Source organism: Heloderma suspectum, chromosome 11, assembly GCF_057233095.1.
Source record: "Heloderma suspectum isolate Gila_16-S chromosome 11, 16-S_ref, whole genome shotgun sequence".
NCBI lineage: Eukaryota > Metazoa > Chordata > Lepidosauria > Squamata > Helodermatidae > Heloderma > Heloderma suspectum.
The window spans coordinates 15,370,619-15,391,075 of record NC_139468.1 but is presented as its reverse complement, the minus strand read 5'-3'; the positions used below and the strand labels follow the sequence as shown (position 1 = coordinate 15,391,075).

Here is a 20,457-nt window from a genome sequence, read left to right as displayed (position 1 = left end):
GAGTTTTGTGGTCTGGTAGCCAAGTTCCATCAAACAAAAGAGGCTCAATAATTACAATGTTCTCTTCATGGTCTTTGTGCATCACACACATGGGCTTTGCACCTGCACAGAGCTTCAATTGGGAACCTTCTGTAGCTGAGGAATTTTTGGTGGGACCCCTCCCCCACCATGTCAGTGTGCATGTCCATAGTGAATTCCTGCCTGTTCCCTCAGTTCTCTTTTGACCATCATTGTGACAGCCTCGTAGGGAATCTTCTCATCTTGTTCACTTCTTCCTGATGGAAAACTAGAATCTGCGGAGGTTTAACTTTTGTTCCCTCTCTCTCTCTCTCTCTCTCTCTCTCTCCCTCCCCCCCCCCTTTCTATCTAGTGGCTTCTATAGTTTTTGTGTTACTTATTTTGTTTGTGATCTCAGCAATCGCCTGGGGGCGTATGGCCCTTTGGGCCCCATTTTGCAAGTGTGCCCCTTGTGGCAATAAACTCCCTCCACCATATGGGTGTTCAAACTGTCTCCTTTATTTAGATGAACATAAAGTCAATGCCTGCTTATTTTTCCAAGCCTTCCCAAAACAGGCAAGGTGTAACTGGTCCACCAGATTTTGAGCCATTCTTGGAAACCAGGGCTAGAGTGAGTATTGCCTGAGGGGCCGGGGGGAGAACACCTGCAAAATTGTCCAAAGTGGCAAAGGACCCCCTCCTCCTTTGAGGTTTCACAGACCCTGTCCCACTCAAATGTGGATCCTTTGGTTGATCTGGGATCAAAGCCTCCATCAGAAATGAGGCAAAGTTTGCCAACTACCTCCAAGGCTACTCATACCAATCCGCCAACACCAGACCAGTTGTTGAACATTGCTCTGGCCAAAAAGCTGACTAAAAGGGTAAGAACTCATAAGATTCATCTGGAGTCAAAGAAGAAAAATAAAAATCATCTTCAGTCCAGTCTCCAACAACCCCAACTTCGACCCTGTCAGCTTCAATAGCAATGTCAATACGGAAAGTACCAATACCTCCACTGTTATTTAATTCATTGATAGTGTTGCATCTCCGACCAATATCGAAACTGGTACCTGGCATCCAGTCGTTAGAGGACCCTCAGATGATAAGCCTCTACATTGGTGTCAGGGTAGACACTGAGCCCATAGAATCCCAGAGTAGTTCTGATTCAGAGGAAGAGCAGCCGCTTCTGGGAGAGGAGCGCACTCATCCTTCCCAGGGCCAACAGCTGACAGAGATTCCTCCCACCGGCATTCCTGACATAGATAGCAGTCCCGGGAGTGAGAGAGCGCGGGAAGCAGACTTGCTGGACACATGACGCCGACGCAGGGAGCGGCGCCAAATGGAGGGCGCGGAAAGGAGGCATAGTGCCTGGTTGGCGCGCAAACAACGGTTGCACCCAGAGGATCCAAGGGAAAAGGGGAGGGACTCTCCCTAGCCCATAAGTTCAGGGTCTGCCAGTGATTCTCCTTCAAACGGGGACCAACTGATCCAACTTAGGGCATAGGTACTCTGCTGCTCATATCTAGTTGCTAACAGTAGAGTTGTTAAGTTGTAAAAGAGGAATAAAGCTTTGAAAAGAATCCCTTTGTCTGTGTCTGGACTTGGCTACTGGATTAGACTGAGAAAGGCCTCCAAGGAGCCCTTGACAATTGGAAGGAGAAATTTGGGAGGTGTCTCAGTCCTGATCCTGCGGAAAGGGACTGAAGTGAGTCAAAATTAATCGCCTACATGCTATGGCCATCATCCTCTGTCTTGACAGGGGACTCCTGATTCTGCCTCTTCTGGCTACTTTTACTCAGAATGGAGAGGTTGGAGTTCTGAGTGGCAACAACAGCCCTGGTATAGATTGCATTTACCCTACTCTGATTGGGAAATACAGCCAGAAATATTGGAACAAGGATAACTGTTTTGGCAGTTGGCCTCTGTACACCACCACATTGAAGTTGAAAGGAAGCACACCCAGATGGGAGCGAAGTCAGGACTTTCAGCTATAATTCAATGGGTTTGACAAAAGTGGGGCACTAACCATTCAGGAAGGACAGCCAGTGGCATACACACACGCCCATCATTGGTGGCTCATAAGTAATGGAACGAATGGCTGACAAGCAGCTGCATGGCCAGGTGTGGCCTGTTTCCTGGGTACCCCATGACCAATCAAGCAGATAAAAGGCCTGGAGGTGGTTCTGAGTGTTACATTTGCATTTGGTAGCTGTTCACTGGAACTCCCAACATGAGGTCCAAAGAGGGGTCCATGTGAATGAAGGAGGCTATCGTTAGGCTGCGAAAACAAAATAAACCCATCAGAGAGATAGCAAAAACAGTGGGAGTGGCCAACACAACAGTTTGGAACATCCTGAAAAAGAAGGAATTAACGGGCAAGCTCAGCAACAGCAAAAGGCCTGGAAGACCACGGAAGACAACTAAAGTGGATGACCGCAGAATTCTGCTCATGGTGAAGAGGAATCCTTTCACAACATCTAGCCAGGTCAAGAACACTCTTGAGGAGGTGGGCATGTCATTATCAACATCTACAGTCAAGAGACAGCTTTATGAATGTAAATACAGAGGCTTCACAACAAGGTGCAAACCACTGGTAACGCCCAAGAACAGACAGGCCAGGTTAGCCGTTGCCAGCAAACACCTAAAAAAGCCTGTCCAGTTCTGGAATAAGATTCTTTGGACTGATGAAACCAAGATTAACTTGTACCAGAATGATGGGAAGAGAAAAGTATGGAGAAGGAAAGGAACAGCTCATGATCCAAAGCATACCACATCATCTGTCAAACATAGTGGAGGCAATGTTATGGCATGGGCATGTATGGCTGCCAATGGAACCGGGTCACTGGTGTTTATTGATGACCTGACTGCTGATAAAAGCAGCAGGATGAATTCTGAAGTGTATAGGGCTATACTTTCTGCTCAGATTCAGCCAAATGCTGCCAGACTGATAGGACGCAGCTTCATATTGCAGATGGATAATAACCCAAAACATACAGCAAAAGCTACCCAAGAGTTTATCAAGGCAAAGTGGGATGTCCTTCAATGGCCAAGTCAGTCACCTGATCTCAACCCAATAGAGCATGCTTTTCACTTACTGAAGACAAGACTGAAGGCAGAAAGACCCACAAACAAGCAGCAGCTGAAGGCAGCTGCAGTAAAGGCCTGGCAAAGCATCTCGAGGGAGGAAACTCAGCCTTTGGTCATGTCCATGGGTTCCAGACTTCAGGCAGTCATTGACTGCAAAGGATTTTCATCCAGGTATTAAAGGCGATCCTTAAGCTTGAAATGATGTTGGTTTGTTCCATTACTTATGAGCCACCAACGATGGGTGTGTGTGTATACCACTGGCTGTCCTTCCTGAATGGTTAGTGCCCCACTTTTGTCAAACCCCTTGAATTACAGCTGAAAGTCCTGACTTCGCTCCCATCTGGGAGTGTTTCCTTTCAACCAATGTGGTGGTGTACAGAGGCCAACTGCCAAAACAGTTATCCTTGTTCCCATATTTCTGGCCCTGACTGTATGTTCTCCATCAGGTTGGGACCCTCCACATCACCGATACTGTGTCAAAGCGCCTTACTGGAGGCACATTAGGGTAGTTGGCGGGGACATATAATATCCACAAAGCCTCTATCCAGTGTAGTATTCGCCTTATCAGTACCAGCGCATCCTTTTGGTGACAGTGTCAAGACCACCATGAGATCAGGAGGCCTTTTTGGTTCCCTCATCGGTACCTACTGTACCACCAATGTGTCAGTCAACATCAACCATTCCCATGGTACTACCAATGCATTTGCCAAGTGCAACCCTATCTGCTGTTCTCATGCCACCACCAATGGAATTGCAAATCCCTCCACTTCCTGGGATACCACTCACCATGCTGCTACCTATTGGGCTATGCCCTACAGACATTCATACCACCTTGTTCCGTCCATCAGATATGAAGACATTAACCCCTTCAGAGCTTGCCGAGTCCTGGCTTTCCCATCAACAGGAGGGACTTTATCCACAGTTGGCAATGGAGGATTATCAGTCAGAGTCGACGTCCTGTGATTCAGTGGCTCCATCCATATCAGCACCAGATCTTGCAGTGGAGAATCAAGGTTCTCCATCCCCTTCTGAAGATAAAACATCCTTCTTGGAGCAGATACTCCATATAGCACCATCTCTTGGTCTGGAGACACAACCATCAGTGGGAAAAAATAATAGACCCAGTATTTGATGCAGTGCAGTCTGAGACCTCTATACTTGTAGCTATTCCTTTGCTTCCTGCATTACTGCAAAGCATCCAACAATTCTGGAAGGCTCTTCCTTCTGTTCTGCCCACTTCAAAGTGCCTTGAACAAATGTACAAGATTCTTGAGATGGACATGGGGTTTTTGTTCCAGCGCCCTATCCTAAATTCTATAATTGTTGAGGCATCTCAAGAAAAACCCTATAAAGTTTATTCCTCACCTGTAGATAAAGAGAGTGAGTGGTTGGATTTAATGGGGTGTCATATTTATTCCTCTGTTTTTCGTGGGGAGGGGGTGAGCGTGGCTAACTATCAGGCCGCAGTGCCCTGATACTAGCTTTTGCTTTGGGAGAAGATAGGATAGGATCTCTCTTCAACCATATCCCAGATGATAAACAGGACTTGGCTGTAGTCTTCCAGGGTGAGGCAATGCGTTTCTCTCAGCAACTTATAAATACATCCAGGCACATGGCTGACTGTGATGCTAAGGCCATGGTGGGTCAATAGCTTTGCAAAGCATGCATGGCTTAGGTCTATGGGCCTGTCACAAGAAGCTTGCTCCAGAATCAAGGACCTCCCATTTGATAGGGAGGGCTTGTTTAATGCCAAGACCAACAAGGCAATGGACTCAGTACAGAAGGCCAAGAATACAGAAAGACGGATGGTTATTGGTCAACACTCATCCACGTATCAGCAAATGGTTTTGACAACCATCTTATAAACAATCCTATTCACCTGCAGGACAAGCCAGGGTTTGGCACAAGCTCTGAGACTCCAGTTCCAGTTAACAACATTTTGGATCACCCATAGGAAACAAGGCAGCAACAGCAAACATCATCTTTAACTCATTGGATCTTCATTTTCATCCCTCTGTCATCCTGGCTTTGGCACTCGTCTCTCATTCTGTCTTCAAGCCTTCAGATTCATAGGTCCTCCCTATTATCCAAAAGGGTTACAGATTGAGTTCAATGATCTCTTTCCAAATAGCCCTTTCAGAATCACTGCATCTTCGGGGGTATTGCTAACAGAAATGGATACCCTTCTGGCGAAGGGAGCAATAAGAGTGCGTCCTGGAGCACAAGCTTCATGACAGGTTCTGCTCCCACTGTTTCACCATTTTGAAGTGGGATGGAGGCCTCTGACTGATTCTGGACCTCAGAGAGTTACATTTGTACATCACCCCCAAGTGCTTCTGGATGGTCACACTTGGGATCTTCTCAAACTGGGGAGAGGTAACGAGCAGGGTACTGCCGGGCTCAGTCCTGGGCCCAGCGCTCTTCAACATTTGTATTAATGACTTGGAGGAGGAGGTGCAGGGAATGCTGATCAAATTTGCAGATGACACAAAATTGGGCAGGATAGCTAATACGTTGGAAGACAGAAACAAAATTCAAAGTGATCTGGATAGACTGGAGCGCTGGGCAGAAAACAACAGAATGACTTTTAATAGGGATAAATGCCAAGTTCTGCACCTAGGAAAAAGAAACCAAATGCACAGTTACAAGATGGGGGATACTTGGCTCAACAACATTACAAGCAAGAAGGATCTTGGAATGGTTGCAGATCACAAGCTGAATATGAGCCAACCATGTGATGTGGCTGCAAAAAAGGCAAATGCTATTTTGGGCTGCATTCATAGAAGCAGAGCTTCCAAGTCCCGGGAAGTACTAGTTTCCCTCTACTCACCACTGGTTAGGCCTCATCTGGAGTACTGTGTCCAGTTCTGGGCACCACATTTTAAGAAGGATGCAGACAAACTGGAGAGGGTTCAGAGAAGGGCAACAAAGATGATCAGGGGACTGGAAACAAAGCCCTATGAAGAGAGACTGAAAGAAGTGGGCATGTTTAGCCTTGAGAAGAGAAGACTGAGGGGAGATATGATAGCACTCTTCAAGTACTTGAAAGGTCACAGAGAGGAAGGCCAGAATCTCTTCTCGATCATCCCAGAGTGCAGGACAGGGAATAATGGGCTGAAGTTACAGGAAGCCAGATTCCAGCTGAACATCAGGAAAAATGTCCTGAGTGTTAGAGCTATACGACAATGGAACCAATTCCCTGGGGAGGTAGTGGGCTCTGCCACACTGGAGGCATTCAAGACGAGGCTGGACAGCCATTTGTCAGGGATGCTCTGACCTGGATTCCTGCATTGAGCAGGGGGTTGGACTCGATGGCCTTGTAGGCCCCTTCAAACCCTACTATTCTATGATTCTTCCATCTTTCTCCTCCTCCACAAAGGGGATTGGTTTGCATTTATAGAACTTACTTCCACATCTCCATCAACGAGGCCCATTGATGTTTCCTTTGGTTTGCAGTTGGTACTAAGGCATTCCAGTTCTGAGTATTGCCCTTCAGTCTTGCTATGGTGCAGAGGGTTTCACTAAATGTATGGCTGTGGTCATGGCACACCTTTGCATCCATGGCGTGTTGATAAAGATAACTGGCTACTAGTGATGTCTTTGAGAGCAGGGATCCTCAGGGCTGTCTGCTGTGGGACCTTGGTCTTTACATCAACATGGAGAAATCCCACTTGACACCAATGTGGCACATCCAGTTCATTGGAATGATAGTGGACTCCAGGTTGAGCCTTCCTTCCCCTAGACCGGGCATCAGCATTGATACGCCTTGCAGGAGAGTTAACGGTTGTCCGTTCTACTCAGATACAAAGACTCCTAGGTTTGATGGCAGGTACTACTGTGGTGGTTGTGCTGGCACGGCTGCAGCTGTGGACAATTCAGAACTGATGCATCTGAGCATTCAACCCAACTTGGGATGCCAGTCAGACATGTCTGCACTTTCCCAGAGGTGTAGCCACTATGCTGACTTGGTGGCTGGGTGTCCTCAATCTTTAAGAAGGCACCCCCTTTTCTCCACTCTCACCATCATGAATGCTGACAACGGATGCTTTCCTGTTGGGGTGAGGTGCACATTGTGGATCCCTGAGGGTTCAGGGAACCGAAGAAGTTGCTCTACATATCAACCTCTTGGAACGCTCGGCTGTCGAGAAGGCTCTGTGGGCATTCAAGACAGAACTAAGAGGACACTTAGCTCAGATAGTATCTGACAACACCATTACCATTTACTAGCTGAACAATCAAGGTGGAATGAAGTCACTTTCCCTTCCAGGACTCACAATCTGCATTTTTCAGTGGTGTGTTCCTCATCGTTTTGGATTGATAGTGGTACATGTAGCAGGGATCGACAACTGTCTTCCAGACAGCCTCAGCAGAAACTACTCAATGTCTCACAAGTGGACAGTAGCTTTGTTAGTAGTCGCTGATCTCTTCCTCAAGTGGGGCACTTCAGACATAGACCTGTTTGCTCAAGCATAGAATAGCAAGTGGCAGCATTTCTGCAGCAGATAGGTGTGGACTCAGGATCATTAGGGGATGCGTTTCTATACCAGTGGACTTCTGTACCTCTTTCCACCTTTCCCTCTCCTCACCAAAGTCTTGGGCGAAAATCAGAACAGATGGGACAAACTTCATACTATTCACCTCGTGGTTACTGAGACAACTTTGGTTTGCTCTCCTTTTTTGCTTGTCCCTCAGAGCGTATGTCTGCCTTCCATTGATCATGAACTTCACTCGGGACTGAAGTAGAATCCGCCATCTGGACCTGTACATGCTCTGCCTGTACTTTGCATTCAGTGACTGATCCACTTGCTGCTATTCTGGAGGTGGTTCAGTGCATCCTTGATGTGGTGCATAAGCCAGCTACAGGAGGTCATATGCCAGTAAATGGATGTCTTTCTGTACCTTTGCAAACCTTCATGGGTGTGATATAGTTTGGTGCCCTCTGCACCACATTTGGCAGTTTGTGTTATTTCTTCACAAGAAGGGTTTATTGTTATCGCCTTCACGAGTTTATTTTGCAGCAATTTCTGTTTTTCATCAGCCAGTGGACGGAGTGTCTGTCTTTTCACATCCTCTGGTCAAGCATTTCCTCCAGGGAGTCCATGATCTCGCCCCGCTGATCCTACACCTGGTACAGATATGGAGTCTGTCTGTCATTCTTCAGGCTTTTGACTACCAAGCCTTTTGAACTGTTAGGTACAGTGGATCTTCGCCCGCTCTCCTGGTAGATGGCTTTCCTAGTGGCAATCACCTCAGCACGTAGGTCCAGTTAACTTTGTGCTTTGCAAGTTGATCTACTTTATGTGGTATTCCATCACATGTCCCTATCGGACTTTTCTGTATCATGTCTCTGATTTCCATCTCAATCAGGACAATGTTTTACCAGTTTCTTTCCTTCACCTTCTACTCCCATTAAATCTGCTCTCCATACCTTGGATGTCTGATGTACACTGGCTTTCTGCATATCCTGGACTGAGCCTCTTCGCAAATCACCTTGCCTGTTCCTTTGCAATGGGAGTAAGTAACAGGGATTACCAGTGTCATCGCAAAGGTTCACTGCCTGGGTAGTGTGCACCGTCAAGCTGGCCTATGAGTAGGGAGGACTTCCACTTTTAGACCCTGTTTGGGCTCATTCCACCAGTGTGAGGGCTACGTTGCTGGCGTTTAGGAAAGGTGTTCCCCATCTGGAACTGTGCCAAGCGGCTACCTGGTCAAGGACGTTCACTTTCATCAGTCATTACAGGCTGGGTGTCTGGGCTCGAGCTGACTGCTCCTTTGGACATGTTGGCTTTCTACAACAGGACACCGACCACACCTCCGGTAAGTCAGCTTATTATTCACCCATATGCATGATACATAGAGATGACGAAGAAAGACAGGTTGCTTACCTGTAACTAGTTCTTTGAGTGGTCATCTGTGCATTCATACAACCCACCCTCCATCCCCACTCTGCTGTCTGTGGTACTGAGGTTTCATTTGGTTCCAAGGCTGTGTTCGGCAGTCTTAAGGAACCTGCTGTGGGAATAGGCAGGAACCTGCTATGGACATGTGTGCTGAGAGGTGGGGAAGGGTTCCCACCCAAAATTCCTCTGCTATAGAAGATTTCCAATTGAGGCTGCATGCAGGCACACAGCCCATATTTGTGAACGCACAGGTGACCACTTGAAGAACTTCAGTTACAGGTAAGCAGCCTTTCTTTCTCAGTTGGATTTTTTTTAGTTTTCATATTTTACTCAGGATGTCTTTCAAACCATGGATCAGATATCCCAGGGGTGGGGGAACATTTTGAGAATCTTTTTCCATAATTTAATTGTTTTCTATAGTAGTGTAACAATTGATATCCAAATCGGAAAACAAAGGAAATAGTGCCTGTTATTTGTAAGTAGTGTTCAGTTAGTGGCTGTTTGTTTGGGCACTGAATAGCTCAGTAAACAGTCTGACACCTAGAAGGAACTTCTTTGTAATTACTTCCATGAAGATGCCTGAACTCACTTGTTCACAGAAATTGCAGCCATGGTAGTTTGAGAGTGCCCTTGTTGGACTGTTAAGTAAGCTTTTTAAAAGTTCTAATAAGCAGCCAATTCTAAAGGGTGAATTGGCCCAGAGTACACAGGCTTAAAACTTACACAGGATTCTTTGTTAACCTGGATGTTTAATAAAAGCATGCAAGGGCTGGGGAGCTATTTTCCTGCCAAGGCTTGCTTTGTTTGGCCTGACTGTCTGTAATGGGCTGGTCTTGGTATTACAACTCACTTATAGCTACATATTACAGCTTAGTAAGCAAGTATTTGAACAAAACTTGTTTTTGTTTGTTTTGTTGTATTGTAACTATTTCAAGCATTTTGTATCCTGAGGTATATGACCTTCCAAAGCAGGCTACAATTGTTTGAAAACAATATAGTAACATTAAAAATTAATACAACAAAGCAGAAAAAGACAGAGATCCATCAGTCAAACTAAAGAAAAGGTCTTCACTAGTGCCAAAAAGATAAGAGGCAGGTGCCAAGCACGCCTCCTCAATGAGCAAGTTCCTTATTTGGAGCACAACAACAAAAAAGGGTCTTTATCCGTAGTGGCACTGCACACAGAATATTTACAGTGTGTGAGGAAAGGAAGGAAGGAAGGAGACTAGATGTTTCTGTTTTAAGAACAGTGTATTATGTGCTTATGTACAGAGGGCACATGTCAGCACCACTACTACCAGGGATGTGCTCATAGGCATACATGGCACACATGGCATATGAGCATATGTATGCTCATATGCATACATGGCATATATATAAAACCATATATTTATATGGTGTAAATATACACCATTTATTCTGTGTATATTGTTACAAGTATTGCTTCTGGGGTGGCCTGCACTGGCAAGCAGTAATGTCTAAGGGCTGGTGAAGTCTGAATGGTAGCTGGTCTTAATTAGGTTTAAGGGAGTAGGAGTGGCTGCAGGATTGCAGGCTCCATTCCCCCCTGCCCTTGTTTCACTTTCAAAGACCTTTCTTACACTTGGAGCCTTGAACATTCAAAGCTAGTTTTGGGCTGCCCTGAGATTCGCATTAATCAGGTTTAACATCAGTCAGACATATTGCTAAACCAAGCTAAAGAGGAAAAGGAGCATGCAACCTCAATTCCTTACAGGTGCAATCCTATCAATTGCACCCTCAATGATCAGAAGCCCTTGAACTCGGATGTATCCGATCATCAAATGCAGGGAAGAAGGGACGGTGAAGGCGATCTTTGCCTCCCCATCCTCCTGCTCTGCAGATTTCACTACACTGGCTTTTTAGTCCACCTAGTGAGGGCACTTTGGAGGGGGAGGGAAGGAGGCTGGAAGAGGCTCAGGATAACTCATATTCTTGCCTCTCCAGTCTCCTCCGCTCCCCGCCCACTGGAACACACCATTCCTCCTCAGAGGTCGCTTTTCTGATCTCAGAGGGCAGCTGGCGTCTCTAACTCCCCCTTCCAAGGTTGGAACGCTGTTTCCGGCCTAGGAAGGTGGAATCTGAACAACCCAGTAGTCCCTGGGATGCCTGCTCAGGGACCACAGGATTGCTCTCTCTAACCCTGGTTAAAGGCAAGCTAATGTTGCTTCTGCACTGCCCCCACCCCCTCCCTCTTTCCTGAGCAGTATTCCCAGATAGTAGAATAAAATGAACACAAAATGCCTTGGCAAAAAAACATGTAGTCTATTCTTTTTTTTTTCCTTTTCTCAAACATGTTGCCAAAAGAAGAATCCTGTGTAACTGGAATGTGTTGCATATTGGTCCATATGCATGGTAATGTTTCTCTTGCTATGTATTTCTTCTATGATATGAAAATGACCACAAAGGCATTTAACTGATAACCAGTGCTTTTCTGCTGCTTTGACAACTTGTGTGACTTTTGGAAGCTTACATCCACTGGCTTCTTGTCACAACTTTTAAATATTTCATGAGAGGGCATCTTTCTCTGTTTCTTTTATTTTAAACATTTGTGCCTTTATTTCTTTGCAAAATCCTTGGCCATCTTCATACCATGTCAATGCTTAAAGCAGTTTTCAAATAAGTAAAACATTGTATGATTTCCTATTTGTAGCAAAATATGCATGTTTCAGCTGGTTTACAGTAATAATACATAATTTGAATAGAATCTAATCTAATCTTGGTAGTGGTTATTGGCCAGAGCTTCATATTATTTACCTAATTGAGCTTTTAGTTGCATACAATAATTAAATAATCTGTTGGAGTAGAATTAAAAGCAAAAAGGTAAGGTTAATTGCATATTAGTTTTAGTTGTACTGCACCATTTCTTTCCCTTGAAGGGAATGAAAATATATAGCTGGCATTGTAAAATATAGGAAAGTATTGAATATGCATTTTCCTGTAAAGACGTTCTTAAAACAAGTAATCATTCAATCTGATTTTAGCATTCTGTTGCATGATCTGTCTTAAATTTGTGTCTTGCTGAATATGTAGATCTGACATTCAGCACTGGAAGCTTAGAAATATCTTTAAATATTAATTGAAGATACTTCAGGAGATAATTATTTTTAAAATGGGCATAGGCTTTGATCAAACACCTTGGTAAGCAATGCTTAAATCTATGTGAAAATGACGTCCTCTGTTGTGTTTAAATCTAGTTTGAGAAACTGTTCATTAATATAGCCTTCAGTGGTTCAGGTCGTAAGACATTTTCAAATCTGAAACAAACTATCAAAATTAGTTTTCATGGCCTGCTTTTTTTTTTTAGTGTCACATACAACAGAAGTCAGGAAAATGGTACCTAGCCTGGAATCGGCAGCTTGTAGCAATTGCTTAATGGTTAAGGTAGTTGCCCTTGGATGGCTGCGAACGTTGCTCATGTAGCTTATATTATGGCCTCAGTGGATCTTTTTGAGATTGGAACTGTAATTTCTTGATATTTCCTAGTTAGTTTTTCAAATGCAACATGTAGATAGAGGCTTTTGTATAGCAGTATTTGTCAGTGGAACTATATTTAACTAAAACCTGTGAATAAAAAATCTTGTGGACCAATCTTATGTTTGTTTATGCAGATGTCCTACTGAGTTCAATTTGGTCTTGCTCCAAAGCAAGTGTATATAGGAATGCTGCCTTATTAAATTATACCTTGGGAGAGAACATAATTAATGCTTGGACTTTCAAATTTGCTAATTTACAAACTTGTGAAAGGCAAGTAGCTCACTAGTACATCACATGCTTTGGATGCAAAAGATTCCAGTCCCTGGCATCTCCAAGTTGAGCTGGGAAAGAACCCTGTCTGAGATGCTGGAGAACCATTTTCAGTAAGTGTAGACACTACTGAGCTAGATGGACCAGCAGTCTGATTCAGTAGAATTTCCATGCCACACGCTTGCTTCTCATCACGTGAAGCCCATTGGTGCCAATGCAGGATTTCCCCTCAAAGCAAACACTAGCTTTAGAGGAAAGATTTTTCTCAGCACTGCAGTAGATGAGGAAAGGTTACATTCTTCCTCCCCATTTGCTGTAATCCCAATAATTATCATCCTCTCAGCTGATGTTATTTACATTTTAAAAACAAACAAACATGCGTTACTAAATGCAAGGATTCATTTAACATAACATGTAATTTGGCTGAAAGTGTAGGGAAAATGCTGGATTTCTTTATCTGAGATCAACTTAGCATTGAATAAGTAGTTATAGTTTCTTCAGTTGGTGTCATGACTAAGTCTGAATCCAACCCATTGATTTTAAAATCAGTATGGTTGTCCTATTACCTTAGAAAACAAATGCACAACCTTTTTTTCTACCATGAGGAGCCAGTAAGCATGTCATGAAGAGTTAAACTGCATATCTGGGCTGCATATGGTGAAATATTTGAAAGAACTTGAGCACCATGTTATGTTTTTCAAGTTGCTCTTCTTTCATTACATAGGCACAATTTCTAGTCGTATTAGTTGTAAGTTTTCAAGGTTTTCCCTGCAGTGTTTCTTATTAGAATTCTTGGGAAGGGTTCTCATTCTCAGTTGGTTTTAAGGATTGGCAATGAAATATTTCCTCATAGTTATACATTACTGCTAAAAAGAGAAGAGCATATGGTGTGGAACCTTTTTTTGTCACCCTATCCCAAAATAATTAGAATTCTAGCTCAGTGACTTTCTGCTTATATGTTAGCAGTATATGTTTTGATAATTGATTTTACCATCCTTGGTGATGGATCATTACACAGTAGACAGTGTTGCCTCTCATCTCTCAGCCAAAAGAACTTTTCTTCAACCACTAACTTCAGTTTTCCATAGAAATGCTTCAGTTGGGACAATCTGTCTTGTGTCACTGTTGAAAGCTATGCTCTCATTGATCTAATCTACTTGGATATCCAAGTTAACTGCAAATGCACAAGATTAAATCAGCTGTGCTCCTAAATTCAATACTTTTTGAAGTTTACTTATTGTTCTTGTGTCTATATTTCTGAATAAACTCATTGGATGGTCAAGCTTTTCCTCATAGCCATGAGTGAAAACTTAATGAGAGTGGATATTTTCAGGGTCCTTAGTGTATGTGTTCTTTCATGATACCCAAAGGTATTTTGGAAGTGGTCTCACATGAGGCCTGTGTGCTATGAACTGTCCATCCTGTTGTAAAATTGAATTCAGTGTAAAAAGACAAAAAAATACAAAAAAACCCCAACCCCAGGCAAATTAAATAAGACCATTTCTAGGCCTTTCTTAGAATTGATAATACTCCAGTCTGTTATGAAAATAAAAGTTACACTCATTTCTGAATTTTGTCACTGGCTTTTTAAAACATCACATCAAACTTTTAATTTATTTTAATTTTAAAATATTTCTATACCATCTCTCTTATTGTTCAAAGTGGCTTAAGACAAGAAAGGCTGGATCCAGATTTAGTCATACATAGAATACACCCATTTAGATCAATGAGACTTATGTTAGTCATGACTAAGCTGGATTCCATTGATTTTAATGGGCCTACTTCTAAGTATAACTAAACCTAGATCTAACCTTAGGTTAAAAGTGAATACATCATTATTCAAAGATGTGCTTGTGTGTATAATAGCACCTCAGATCAGCTATGCTTATGCATAATGACACCTGTAAAATGAAGCATCACATGGTTGCAGTAATAATGATGCAGTACCCCAGATGTTACGTATGGAGTTGATAAATTATGAGGACTAATGTTTCAGGAAGAATATGTGGCTGGAGTGAAAGATTGAATCTCTTTGGGGTGGGAGTAATGCATCTCCTTTTCAAATCCTTCATACCCTGACTGTAAACCATTTCAGTCTCCCTCAGGGTCCAAATGGTTCTGTAATAGATTAAGTGGCAGATCGATTACACAATTGGGCAACTTACATTATGTACATAAGATTCGGTAATTCTGTCTAATCTATGGGGGGCTTTATGGTTGTTGAGACTAGCATGAATATGTGCTTCAGTTCTACAAGTGAAAATGGAAAGTATTGGAGTGCATTTCTTTGATGGCAAATGGAGCAGGCAGTTTTCTAAAAATTAAATACTGCAGCATAACAAGGCTTAACTGTCAGAAATGGATGTTTCCATTATGAGATTATACTTTGTCCTGAGTTTTCACCCTTCCCTTTCCTTCCCACTTCCATTATAATGGAGATTTTTGACTGCTTGCCATATAGTGATGTCTCCTTTGATATTTCCCATTAGTTTTCCATAGTTACCTTTTTGCCTGCATGCCAACCTTCAGTTTAATGGCCTTTTTTGTGTGTTCATTTTGTTTTGTTTCCCATCGTGGTTTTGTTTATTTCTTTTTTGGTTTTTTTCTGTTTTCTCTTTAAATCGTGGTGATGTTTGCCCTTCATATTCCCCAATGTTTGCACATGACAAGATGTTGCCATCCCAACATTACCTCCCACTTCACTGACCAGTGCCACTACTGACCATCTAGCACGAGCAACAACTGGACCCTTGCCTTCTGCCCCTCGAGATGTTGTGGCTTCCCTTGTCTCTACCCGCTTCATCAAGCTGACCTGGAGGACACCTGCATCTGATCCACATGGAGACAATCTCACCTACTCAGTGTTTTACACCAAGGAAGCTATAAACAGGTATACTTACTGAAATTTTGCTGAAAGGTATTGAAATTTAAGAAACCCTATCCTGAAATGAACATTTGACACTCTTACCACTGTAATACATTCCAAAATGAATGATTTGCTTGAAGTATATTACATATGCAAACTCTGCAATGTATTCTCCCAGTAATTAGCAATGGTATGGTAGGTCTGGAAGTAGAGCACACACCTAATGTGAACATATATTAAAATAATTGAAATATAAAATGGATTGGAATATCAATATTTTTTCCCTTTTAGTTGTTAAACAAATCCTAAACTACATTATGGTACTTTACACACACACTGACGTTTGCATTATTCAGAAATTCGACAGCCCAAAACACAGCGTGCATAGGAGAATACGTGCATGAAAAGTGCTGGGTTAGCTGATCGGTTCTAGGGAAATTGACATAACCTAAACCATTACTGGTTCTAGTTTCACACAGGAGATAATGAATGTGGAATTCCCCAAAATTTGGAAATTTCCTAAACATTTGGCTGTTGATCACTGCAGTCTTTCCGATAATTTTGGCACATGGCATTCTAGATTTTTCAGAGATCCTGAGGTTCAAAATGAGCCTTTATTGAATGTTGTGGATAGAGTTTATCTCAGTATATGGCCAAAAGAATGAGTACATGTTTTACTGGAGATGCGACCTTGAACAAATTTTCAGAGGGGTGGAGCCCTGCCCCCAGTGATAGTTATTGGAATCCCCTGCCCAGGGAGGTACCTATGGCCTCATCACTGCTCGGCTTTTCATTTTTTTAAAACCATGTGAAGATATATTTATTCCAGTCTGTATGGTAGAATTGTACTATACTTGAAAAAAATGTTGCTGCTGATTTGGTTTTTTGTTTTGAAATTGTATTTGCATTTTCATGTGTTAGTCTTATAAGCTGCTTTGTTAGGGCAGTGCACGCTGAAAGACAGGTTAAAATATTTTACATAATTAAGGGATTTTCAGCAAGACCCTGTCTGTGCAATCCTATGCATGTTTAAGTCCTATTGTGTTCGATGGAGCATAATCCCAAGTAGGTGAGCATAGGATTGTGCTGCAAGTCTGGCAAAATACCACAAGCGTTCTGTTGGAGAGCACTCCAAAGAGCATACAAGTGGCCAAAAGTGGAAATTTCTGAGTCATCTTGAAAGTCAGCCCCTTATAGACTATCTTACAGTCTAGTTTGGATGTAAGTAGTGATGCATGACTGAGGCTAGATCCGTTTTCTCTAGGTAGAATCACAGCTGGTGTATCAGCCTAAGCAGGTAAAAGGTACTCTTGACCACTGCCACCACCTTCCTTCCACATACAGTGCTGAGTCCAGAAGACACTCCCCCACAACCAAGCTGCAAACGTGGTCCTTCAGGGAGCACATCAGAAGCAATTGAACCCCTCTACCCTGATCAGCCATTTTCCTTGCCGAGAGTACCTCTTGTCTGGATTAAGTGTTTCATGCTGCAATCAGTTCATACACAGTCACATTTCAACTGTGCAGAGGTGTACTCAGCAAACAATAGTTATAGATAAATAGCTCCTGTTTTTCCTTTCATATCACTGTACTGAATACTACATGTTCAGAATAAAGCTACAGCACTAAGAAGTTTGTAATTGTTACTTTGACATGTTAGCATTATTGCATGTTAATCTTTATTGTGACATTATTTACTGTTTATATCCACTAAATATTAGAGTTCCTTATTTCTATCCTCATAAGTCTTGTCTCATATGCCTATTTCCATGCCCCTTGTTTTTTTGTTTTTTAGGGAGCGTGTTGAAAATACAAGTCATCCTGGGGAAATGCAAGTGACAATTCAAAACCTGATGCCTGAGACAGTGTATGTTTTCAGAGTGTTAGCTCACAACAAACATGGACCAGGAGAAAGTTCAGTCCCACTAAAGGTGGCAACGCAACCTGAGGGTAAGCATTAAATATTTCTACCCCATTTGTGTCATTGCTCTGGCAGATGAAAATGTGTTTGTTTTCCTTTCACATAATGGATTGGTAGCTGTACTCTGATATATATAGAGACAAATAATGTCATTTGTATGTGCCATATAATGTCATTTGTATGTGATTCTGATCATACTTCTACCACTTAAGATTCCTTCAGGTCTTGCTCATGTTAAGTTAAAGTATAGTTATTAAATCCTGCAGTCAAAAACGGCTCCCAGAACAGCTTACAATGATTAATAATAAGACTAACAATAAGACTAATAATAATAGATTAATAATAATAATGAGGGCTTGGGTGAGAAGAGGAAAAATTCAATTTCAGGCATTTGTTCTTAATTACAAATTTCTTGTAAGGGTTCTTTCTGGCGAGGAGGAGGGAAGCAAGCTCCCTTGCTTCCCTCCTTCAGCTCTGTAATCCAAGGGAAACTGAGAAAGTTTACTGTTTTGAATGATTTGGAGATGATCCAGACAAAAATAACGTATTTGTAAGCTTCATTGAGTTCAGTGGCAGAGATCAGGTTATTAAGTCTCCCATTGAAATCAGTGGAACTTAAAGAGCTTATTTTTGGTTAGATCATTGCCCAAATGTGTTTGCAACATAGTCTGTTTTGGATAATCCCGTATGGATAAAAATTCAATTATAATTTTTCCTTTGGTATTGATAACTATACGGCAACATTAAACTACTTGTGCAGTCTTATTATACCTGAGATGAAGCACAAGGTACATTTATGTCTGGCTCGTGTATATTTTCCTTTAAGAAAGAAAAGGAAATTATGGAGCATAAAATCATAGAACATAGGAACCAAACCTCTGTAGGAAACATTCAGAACTTTAATTATATAGGGAGATCGCACAATATAAACTTCTGCTTGTTCTTTTTTAAAAGCTATTTAATGTCTAAAACTGGGCCCTCTAAAAGTATTCTTAGTCATGAAAGTCTGATCATTGTCTTCTCGTCTCAACTTCATCTTCAAAAATAGCCTTTTCAGTTTTGGTAGACTTTGTTTCACTCCTATGTGTTCCATTTTCCTGCATCTTATTCTTTGTATTCAGCCATGAACTTGACACATTGGGCCTGTTCAGATGTCACGATAAACTCTGATTTATTGTGACAGGAATGAGCCATAACAAGCCTTGGGCTTGTGTGCTTCCTCTTCCTCTCTGTTTCTCAAGCAAAGATGCTAGGAGGGAATTGAAAGGTTTTGCTTCTGTTTTTGATTAACTACAGTTTAGCATTAGATCTTAGTCCTGAATGTGGTTAATGTTAACTATGGTTGTGGAAACAAGCCAGTTTCATATCCCATGGTTTAAAGCTGGCTTTTTTCAAACAAACCATAGTTAAAATAAATTACACTTTGTCAGGCTCAAACAAAGCAACAAGCTAATCAGAAATGCTTTCACTCTTACAACCATGCTGCAGGGAGGAGTGGGGAGTTTGTGAGCCCAAGGCTCATTCCCATTACAATAAATGGTGGTGTATTGTGATGTTCAGACCAGCTCATTATGTGAATAGTTTTCCAGTTTTTCAGGCAAACAGAAAGGAGAGATTAGCATGGTTCAGTTCTGGCTGGCTTCAGGAAGAGGCAGCTTGTGCCTTCATCAGGCAAATTGGTTTCAGGGTATGTCCCTCAGTACATTTTATATCCACACTTTTATGCTTATACAGTTCTGTTTAGAATGTTAGAGGAAGTTATTTCAGAGCTCATTGCTTCAGATAAGCAATATAAAGTACAGTATAAACACATCCTGCTTATTTTTCAGTTCAGCTTCCTGGCCCAGCCCCCAATATTCGGGCATATGCTAACTCCCCCACATCAATCACTGTCAGTTGGGCAACACCTTTATCTGGCAATGGTGAAATCCAGAACTACAAGCTATACTATCTGGAGAAGGGGACAGAAAATGAACAGGTATGATGCATAAATTCTTCTTAAGAGCATATGGTAGCAGTTGAACTTAAGACTTCTGTAATATATGCATAGTACAATTACGACTTATGCTTTAATTCTACTTTCTGAATTTATTTAGTGATTTTGCTGAGTAAGCCATATACTAAGAGCTAGAGAGATAATATTTTATCATCTGGCATCATTCCTAGGCATGTTCTATCCTCAGAATTTGAAGTAAAGTAACTGTCAAAGCCAGTTCAGATAAACCAGTAAGACTTTTGTAAAGATGCACTAATTTATCTCATTGATTTTGCTTATGCCCTACCACTTAAAGGTGTTCATAATCATTTTTTATTTACAAGACAGGCTGCAGGTCAGTTAAAATAACAAGTGTTTTCCTGAGCAGATTAGCATTATGTCTGCTGTGTATTTCAACTAGGGCTGAGCCATGGTAGGGGGATCTTGATTATGTCAACACTTACATTTAGTATTGAAAGCCCTCCTCTTTCAGTGTGTGTGTGTTTTTTTTTATAAGGTGCTGCAGAAGAGTGTAAACATTCACTTATTCAGGAAACCTTGTCTTCACTTTCCTGATTGGATAGGCATATGTACAAACTGGCAGCATCAAGAGGCTTCAACATTTCTCAAGACATGAATCTAAAGAATGTTTGGTTTCAAACAAAATTCAGACAGTCATCCAAACCATGGTTCAGATCAGGGCTGAGCTCCAGATGTTTTGGCCTATAACTCCCATTGGCCCTAGACTGCATTGCCAGTGGTGAGAGGTGATGGGAATTGTAGGCCAAAACATCTAGAAGGCTACAAGTTTTCCAGCCCTAGTATAGGTGATAGAGAATTAATGGCAGTGAGTCTTGGACTCACATGGTCCCTTTCTCCTCGCCTCTCCTATCCACATGAGATGAGGAGAGCAAAGCTTCCACTTCCAGTTCTGACTAAATCACAG

At 42.2% G+C, this 20,457-nt stretch overlaps 1 protein-coding gene across 4 annotated transcripts in view; it reads left to right on the top strand.

Moving 5' to 3' along the window:
• Positions 1–20,457, top strand: part of NEO1 (neogenin 1) — a 165,859-nt gene that overhangs the window by 104,398 nt on the left and 41,004 nt on the right. For 2 of the 4 annotated variants that reach the window (XM_084816935.1, XM_084816934.1), the window contains exons 8-10: positions 15,480–15,639; positions 17,411–17,565; positions 19,366–19,514. In XM_084816935.1, the coding sequence (XP_084673061.1) occupies positions 15,480–15,639; positions 17,411–17,565; positions 19,366–19,514 (464 nt within the window). Of the gene's footprint in view, positions 1–15,419; positions 15,640–17,410; positions 17,566–19,365; positions 19,515–20,457 lie in introns of all 4 variants that reach the window. The other 2 variants (XM_084816933.1, XM_084816932.1) reach the window with 1 other exon arrangement.